Below are 8,974 nucleotides of genomic sequence, written 5' to 3'. Positions count from 1 at the left end.
GATGGCTGTAGCAGCTTAGTCATCAGTCTGTCACAGATCAGCAATCACAATCCACTGAGATTATACAACATGCTGCTGATGCATGTGTCAATTGATTCACCAGCTCCTGCTCTAAATGAGCTCCTCCACCATTTTTCCAACAGCCTCCTCTCGCCACTCAAACCCATCCGCCCCCCAACTTAATTGCCCTTGCTACCTTTTGGAATGAGGCCACCTGATAATCTGCTCATCTCTATATTATTTCCAGCGGCAAACTATTCATTGTGGTTTAGCCACCTTCCCACATTGTTTTTCATGCAAATGAGGCAAAATAATGCTGATAAAATCTTTATTGTGTTATATACAAGCCCCTGTATTATTATACTTTCCATGTACCAGTTGTACAGCCATATACAGTACATGAGAGGTATTTGCGAGCTTTTATTTTCCCTGATCACACATTAATATACATTGCATTCCTCCTTGGATTTTTACAGATCTGTTAAAGAGGCATAAATAAACATTCACGCTTTATGTATATATATATATATTGTGTGTGTGTGTGTGTGTGTGTGTGTGTGTGTGTATATATACATGCATATATACATATATATGTATATACATACATATATACATAAATATACAGGCAAATGAATAGGAATAAATACTAAATTACTAGCATAAATAACATTGGAATTTGTTTTTTGTTGCCCAGTTCAGTTTGGTTTGAATTAGTTTAGACAAACAATTGACAGTGTCTGTGTTCTTCTTTCCAACTCTGCTAAATCTGTGGAGTATGTTAGATGAGCTGAAGGAACCGGATGGAAATGTGCTGTGACTGACAGGCAGTTTGAGCGCAATCAGTCCCAAGTAAAAGCATCCACCTCCCGCTGCCGGCGCTTCATGATTTCCTCTAGCTCAGAGTTTCCATAGCTCCTCTGAGAAAATGGAAATGAAGAGAGTTTACAAAGCAAATCTGTAAAATGCAAAAATGTATTAGACACACAGTAGTGTGAGCATTATAAGGATTGGTGATATTAATGTAGCTGTAACTGTGTAGCTGCTATGGTCTTCTGAGTGACTGACCTCTATCTGCGCTTTCTGCACACTGATCTGGCTGTAGACCCGAGAGCCCTCGTCACCACACACTGCCTTTAGTTCATCCTTACTCAGAGAGAAGAGCTGAGCCCCTGTCAGGATGCCCAGACTGTCCACTACCCTGATCCAACATATGGAAAAGCTCTGTCAGATGGAACTGTTCTCAATGGGCCATTTTCAGAGTTTAACATGCATGGTGAAAAGATCATACTGAAAATACTGAAATTAACTGTATATAATGACAAAGAATTATCAGCAGTGGTTCTCAGTGTGGGGTCTATGAAGCATGGCCAGGGGGTCTGTGATTTTTTCTTTTAGTTGCATCATTGGAAATTACAATCTGTCATTATCAAAGTTATTATATTTATTAATGAGTTCTTATAATTAAGTATTAACCTTTGACTGGTCACTTGAATCCAATGGGTTTAATCCAAAACTCAAAAACCGATAATAACCTATAAATAATATCAACTTGAACCTAACGTGTTCTACTGGTGGATAGGTCTGGAATAAAAAGTTATAGGTCTTTAAGAAATAGACAAAATATTATTGTACACCATTAAATTATGTTCATGAAATAAATTCCTGGCTCCAAAAAGTTTGAGCTTTAGGTTTTCAGACACAGGGAAGCGTTCAGGACAGAGGACGTTGCATTTTGTGGTTTCTTGGGAATAGGATACAGTGCTAGGCTGGTGAGACTAATGAGAGAATACCTGTTTATAGCTTCTATAATGTAAATTGGTAACAGGAACTAGCTTTTTGGCAAATTGCTGTGGTGTAAGAGGAATAAACACCTTGTAATGTGTAATCATAGGAAACTTTTAAATAATGACATAAGAACACTTATGTAAATGGATCATATTTACTCTTTCTCTCTATTAAACAAGCTAAACTTAACTGATCTCATAAACAATAAAGTATTTCACATATTTTATTACTTTGACCCTATCTTAGGAAAAATGGCCCTTCCATGAAACATTATGTAATACAAGTCTGTTTCACTTGCATCAATGTTTTTTTCATTGATGTGCTGCTATGAAATAAAGCTTATAAAAACTTATAAAGCTTTTTTTTTTAATTGAGTGAGGAAACTCCCACACTTTTAACATTTTGTTGCTGCCATCATTCATGGTTCTGTCAATGTGAAATGTGATTTCATCTTTGGTAATTGACTGGCTGCTTTTATTCTTTTGCAGGTGATAAATGAACATTTAGCACAAAGCTAATGTGACCGCTATTAAATAATAACATTTACTCATCTTACTTATTTTTCCAGAAAGAAAAGAGCAAAGGTCAAAAGAGCATTAAAGTTCGCCTCAACTAATCTTTTATCTGTGTTCGGTCTGATTACTTGTGGCTTGTTATTATCTGAATGAGCAGTCTGTGAGCAAGTTAAATTAGTTGGTCCGTTTCTTTAATCTATTAAAAATGAAAAAAAAAAAAAAACTTGTGTTTAATGACATCTCTTTAGATTTGTGATAACTGGACTCACTGAAATCAATCCTGTGCCATTTTACATTATAATGTGTTATTGTTAAAGTAAGTGATGCATAAACTATTTAAAAAAAAAAATCACACCGATAAAGCTTTGGAATCAACCTAGATGTGTCAACATTTTATTGATTAATTGTTGGAGCTATTAACTACACTACAGATCAACAGAGTAACTGATTCTTGATTTGATGCTGAACTTAAATGCCAACTCAGACAACTCTGATTTGCTCTCTGTTTTCTACCAGTAGTGCAATAGTGCCATAATAAACTTTATAAAGTCTTCATAAAATTCCCCAATTATGCAGGTGGATGTCACATTACTAAACTGAGACAAATCTGCAAAGATTAAATTAAAACTATTTATGCTAATTAACTTTTTCAATACATTTTTCAATACAAATAGGTATGATGGTTATGGTTTTCTATTTGTATTTTATATTTATTCATCTTCAGTAGCTGCTTTATCCTGCTCAGGGTCAGGGCTGCATCCGGAACCCACCCTGGGTGCAAGGGTGGAATACATCCTAGATGGCAGAACAGTCCATTGCAGGGCAACATTCACACACACATTCACACCTGGAGCAATTTAGTGTAGCCAATCCTACCAGCATGTTTGGGGAGGTGTGCAGAACCCTGAGAACCTGGGGGAAAACTCTGTGAACATCAGGAGAATATGGGAAACTCTGCACAGACAGTAGTTTAAGCTGACCAGGAGTTGTGAGGCGGTAGTTCTACACCACCATGTATCCTGATATTGTATTAGTATAAACTTTATTTTCTAATTAATTAGAAAATGAATTAGCTTAGATATTTTTTTAATTAATTGTCATTCAATTTAGCTTTTAGCTTATGCCATAATGCAAGTAATACCTGCAGTCTGCTTTATCAGCCACATTTGTTATTGCACAGTTTTTATAGCTTAAAGACAAAAGCTTGTATTAAAGGCTGATCTAGACACAATTGAAAAACTTCTGCCCCAAGAAGAATTCTATTCGAGAAAAATCTGGCAACTACACACATATAATTTCAATAATCTTAATGGGCCTCACAAACTGCACTACTACAATGACCAGTATAAAGCTGTTACGAAATGTTTTCACTCTGAGGGCCCCACTGCAAAGACATCAACAAACAAATGGGAGCTCACGGCCTGGAGAAGCCCTTGGCATTGAGCCACCCGCAAATCTCGAATGGCTGAGAATCATAAGTGATGGGCAATGTTCTGACGGGGTGTTCCACCCGGAAGTTGCGAGCAGGAGGTTGGGCTTTGCTGTCCGTAATCCTCTTCAAGAGCTCATCGTTCACCTCCTTCTGCTGAGTTCGGTCTAAAGAGACAAGTCAAGGGAAGAGAATAAGAGAAGATTGTATGCCACATTGCTGAAGAGAGAAACAATGAGTTCTTGGCATGCAATCTCCGTATATACAAGCTCTCTTGCTGCATTTCTCTGCCTGACTCACTCCTCTCTCTATCTCACACCCACTACACAGCACAGATAAGAGCAGTTACGCACTGTCTTTGTCCCGCGAGGATTTATTCATCTCCACATTCTCAGTGTGATTTATCAAGGCAGGTGGAGAAGTAGCTTTGTAAGGATTCACAGCCTGAGAAAAGAAAAAAGTGTGAGCGAGTGGGCGAGAGTTAGACTATACCTGCCACATGGGGGTGACTGTGTGTTTGCAGAGCTTTAATAATGAAGGAGAAGGCCAGTAGATGTGGAGGTTCACCTGGCTGTTGAAGAACTCAGCACGGTTGTATTGTGTCTCTCCTGCTTTCAACTCCTCCAGCACATTGCAGGGCACATACCCCGTATGAGTGCTGCGGTTCCTCACCAACCACCACTGCTTTTCACTGTTCAGTACCTGGAGTGCGTGCACACTTACTCTCACACACACACACACACTGTAGCACCTTTCAGCTTCAGCTGTTGTTTTATTTTCATATGACATTTAAAAAGCAGTGTGCATTAATATTCCAATTGCAAAATAATTAGATTTTGCTATTTTTTGTTGAATGCACTGCACCTAGCTGTAATTTAACCCTTATGTTCTATTTTGGTCAAATTACATTTTTAAAATGTTCTCCTAAAAGTAACATCTTCAAAATCACATATGGATCAGTTTTTCTTATGAAAATCACTAACATTTAGATGACAGATTATGTTCAGTTCATTTAATAAAAGATGTGAATAAAACAAATTGGAAATAAAATTGTGGAAATGTCAGATCTTAATCAGGTACATCTCATATTTACTTATCTCTTGTGCACATCTCAAAGGATCCACTATTATACTAGCACTAGCATAACACCAACCCCAAGAACAGTCTAGATTCTGAATCCACCATAACGTCAAGCCATAGAACATTCAAGATCCTGACCACAGCATAACATCAACCCATAGAACCTTCTAGAAGCTGACTCCACCATAAGATCAACCCACAGAACATTCTAGACTCAGCTTCCAAAATAAGATCAACCCATAGAACATTTCGGACCCTAAATCTATGACATCCAAAATCTGAATCCACCATGCATCAGAAACTGACAGAGAACATTATAGAACCTGATTATAGCATAACACCAGCCCAGAGAACATTCTAGACCCTGACCCCAGCATAACACCAGCCCAGAGAACATTCTAGACTCTGACCCCAGCATAGCCAAACCCAGAGAACATTCTAGACCCTGACTCCAGCATTACACCAGCCCAGAAAACATTCTAGACCCTGAACTCAGCATAACCAAACCCAGAGAACATTCTAGACCATGAACTCAGCATAACCAAACCCAGAGAACGTTCTAGACCATGACACCAGCCCAGAGAACATTCTAGACTCTGCCCCCAGCATATCACCAACCATTCAATATCATGACTTCAGGTGTTCATTAGTCGATGGTGAATTCCCCCAACCTCTCAGGCACTATTCTGTTTTCTTCATGTTTCCACCACCTCTTCTCGTCTCATCCATACCTCTAGCACCTCACCCTTTTGCACAGTCAGCTCGTTGGAATTGCGTGCCACAAAGTCGTAGCGGATCTTCACACATTTTGGTTCAGTGTTAGACCTGTGTAGTGAGAACAGTGTGAACAGATGTTGCTCAAACAGAAGATGTTATGCTGTGCTTTTTATGACACTGAAACACTTTGGAAGTTAACTGATAGCACACAGACAGCAGATAGCATGTTTTTTAGGATGTTTGGCTGGAGTTATGCTGGTTTGTAGAATTCTTGCTTAGGCTTTATCAGAAACTATAAATTGATTTTATCAAATTTAAATCACAGGTTTATATTTCTGTTCTCATTCTAATATGTATAGTAATGATCATTCACAACAACTTGGAGAATGATCCACATAATGTCAGGTTAATAAACAAATTTTAAGTTTAAGTTTTCCACCACAGTAGAGTCTTCCATGGTTTTCTGTATCATGACAAGCTGTATTAATTTTTTTATATATTAAAATATATATATTCTATATTTTTATTAACTTTAAGAGAGAAAAAAGAAATAATGTTGAAAGAATATCTGTTTATAGCTGCTATAATGTAAGTGATAACAGGAACTAGCTTGTTTTACAGATGTTCCTCAACAAAATTTAACGGTTAAAAGTATGGTGTGTTGTTCATTAATAAATATAAAATTGTGTTGGAAAATGTCTTTGGTATATGATGAATAAACCTCGTCAGTGGTAGTATTGGTAAATCAACTTCAGGGTGGTAACAGTAAGACTGCATCATTTTGCTGCATTATTTTCCTATAATAGCAAAGTCATTTTATTCCTTATATAATCTCTTTACAGCAGTGCATCCTTTAGACTTCTGTGATGTAGTGGATTTTCTATTCTGACCTAAAAATATGTCAAAAAAGTAAACAAAATATAAATGAAATCTCTCTCTCTCTCTCTCTCTCTCTCTGAGTGTGTGTATGTTTATTTTTTACATGAGGGTGAGTGTGTATATTTGTTTTCCTTTGCCAAATACAGCAGGTGCTTAGTATTGCCAATCTCAAACGAAATAACCCTAGCACAGATAAATTTTTTTCAAATTACAAATTCACTATGACAGAAGTTTCTCAATTGCATCATTCTGTATTATCATCTGAAAAGTTTGTCTGCACAAAGTAATTTCAGAGTTTTATTTACTTAGCCTCTAATGCTCATTGCTCTTACTGGAAAATAATACAATTCATCACAATAATGCAAGCATTTTGGCTACACTTAAATCCAAAATGAAATATGTGTCTCTGATCCTGTAGATCATAAGTACGTTGTAATACGATGTAAGCCTGCACTGGAATGTTGAAAAGGATAGCAAGTATGCTACATGAGAAAGAGTGGATTTCAAGTATTATAACAAGCAACTTACGACTCGAACATCCTTAATCAGAAGAGCCGGTGCTTGCTTTGCTGTGAGCCCCAGCACCCTCTTTCACAGTGGAAGGAGATTAAGTCGATGTGCCGCAGCCTGCACACGCAGTGTAGGCCATGAATATTTTAGTAGGCCTGCATAAAGCGTGGAGAACTTTAAACTCAACACACTGGTCCCCATGCATCTTTAATGTGCACACCTCCTCCCGTCTTTTTGTCCAGTAGCAAGGGGAAGAGGATAAGCACTGCCTCCAGTGTCCGGCCTCTAACAGGCTGTCTATTTCTTTTCCTATAAATAAATTAGGAGCGTGAACACAGGAAACCAGCACGCCATTCCACTACACACAGATTCATTTTCCCCTGCAATTGCAGTTTTGCATGACAGCTGTAGATCTGCAAATGTTATATAAACTTCTTAGTACACACACACAGAGATACATATACATTCAGGCAAAAAGAACACACTTTTTAGTAATAAAATTGGGCTAGTGCATGTGTAAATAAGTCAAAAGGAAGATCCTGATTCCAGAATCCTGAATACACAATCCCCAGTCACTTTAATAGGAACACATGTACAGCTGCCCATTCAGGCAATTATCCAATAAAGCAGTGCAATGCATAAAATAATGCAGATCCAGGTCATGGACTTCAGTTAATGTTCACATCAAACACCAGAATGAGGGAAAAAAAATTATCTCAGTGACTTAGCATTGTTGATGGTCATATGGGCTGGTTTGAGTATTTAAGAAACTGGTGATCTCCTGAGATTTCCACATATAACAGTCTCTATAGTTTTCACAGAATTGTGCGAGAGAGAAAAACATCCACTGAGCAGTAGTTCTGCAGGCCGGAAATATCTTGTTCCTTAGAGAGGTCAGAAGAGAATGACCAGACTGGTTTGAGCTGACAGGCAGTCTACAGTAAGTCAAATAGTCAGTCTTTACAACCACGGTGAGTAGAAAAGCATTTCAACCAAACCTCGAGGCAGATGAGCTACAACAGCAGAAGACAACATCAGGTTCCATTCCTGTTCAACAGGAACAGAAATCTGAGGCTACAGCGGGCACAGGCTAACCGAAACTGAACAATTGAAAATTGTAAACATTTCACCAGGTCACATTTTTTCCAAACTTTATCACATTCTGCTAACGGAAAGGTGGTGAGACAAGGGGCCTATGCATGAAACGTTCAAGTAAGTAAGATAATGTGTTGGGAACAGATCAGTTTCAGTTTGCCTTGGGATAGATTCTATAAGTCTTTGGATCAGGATGGATGAGCAACATACTTCTGAAATATATTCCCTAAATTAGTTTGTTGATGATCAGAGCACTGTCTTTCATTGAGATCCAGTGATTTTGAAGATCATAACATATTATTTACTTCATTTTGTCTAATTGTATCATGCTGTACAGCTGCCCGGAAACATCGGCACTTGCTGTTTCTCCACATATTTATTCAGGTTTTTCCTTTAATTTGTTACCCACACTATAACTGTAGTGGAGGCCAGACTTTACTGTGTTTGATATCCCAACTGACAGCAGCTGCAAGCACTAATATGACTACAGTGGCAGACAGATTTGAAATCTGTGACGTATAGCCAGAGGCTACGCGCAGGTTCCATTGGCTGTTAAGTATTTCCTCCTCACTGAGCCAGTATGTCACTTGTACAGGTGAATAATGACATTGGTAGGTGGCATTAGCCATAAATGTCAGTAACTACATTTCTGTCCCCATGGGACTGGTCAGTGAAGGCTCACAGCGGCTGATGCTTAAATAGTACATGTAATTTTTATTTTTATTTTTGCTCATGCTCCAGATTGGAGGCTGTCATATAGCAAAGCATTAAAGGCAAAAGATTAAACATAGAGACGTTTAATTAGTATAAATAATTCAGTCATTGAGTGTTGAATGGATGTGCCAAAAGTCCCCAAAAAAAGTGACCATTCCCAGTGGCAGTGTAGTAAAAAATATGGGCTAATAATCATGGCCTCATTTTTAATTACAGCTTGCTAATGGAGAGCTGGGAAAACATGCACATA

General features: G+C 38.0%; 1 protein-coding gene across 1 annotated transcript; it reads right to left on the bottom strand.

Moving 5' to 3' along the window:
- Nucleotides 1-563: 563 nt before the first annotated feature.
- Nucleotides 564-7,584, bottom strand: eps8b (epidermal growth factor receptor pathway substrate 8b). The gene is made up of 6 exons (XM_053622950.1): nt 6,934-7,584; nt 4,297-5,634; nt 4,083-4,173; nt 3,719-3,896; nt 1,066-1,198; nt 564-917 (listed from the first exon to the last, which is right to left on the bottom strand). The coding sequence occupies exons 2-6, from the start codon at nt 4,516-4,518 to the stop codon at nt 840-842; spliced, it is 702 nt and encodes a 233-aa protein (XP_053478925.1). The 5' UTR covers nt 4,519-5,634; nt 6,934-7,584; the 3' UTR covers nt 564-839.
- Between the last annotated feature and the right edge of the window lie 1,390 nt (nt 7,585-8,974).

This window comes from Ictalurus furcatus, chromosome 4 (assembly GCF_023375685.1).
Source record: "Ictalurus furcatus strain D&B chromosome 4, Billie_1.0, whole genome shotgun sequence".
NCBI classification, from domain to species: domain Eukaryota; kingdom Metazoa; phylum Chordata; class Actinopteri; order Siluriformes; family Ictaluridae; genus Ictalurus; species Ictalurus furcatus.
Note: the sequence above shows the minus strand (reverse complement) of the source record. Positions and strands in the feature narration are given on the sequence as shown.

Coding starts and splice junctions, on each gene's coding strand:
- eps8b (XM_053622950.1), bottom strand. CDS start 4,518: ATGTCATATGAAAATAAAACAACAGCTGAAGCTGAAAGGTGCTACAGT. Junction 1,199..3,718: donor GCCAAGGGCTTCTCCAGGCC/GTGAGCTCCCAT, acceptor ATGTTGGATCAG/GGTAGTGGACAGTCTGGGCA. Junction 918..1,065: donor TGCAGAAAGCGCAGATAGAG/GTCAGTCACTCA, acceptor CCATTTTCTCAG/AGGAGCTATGGAAACTCTGA.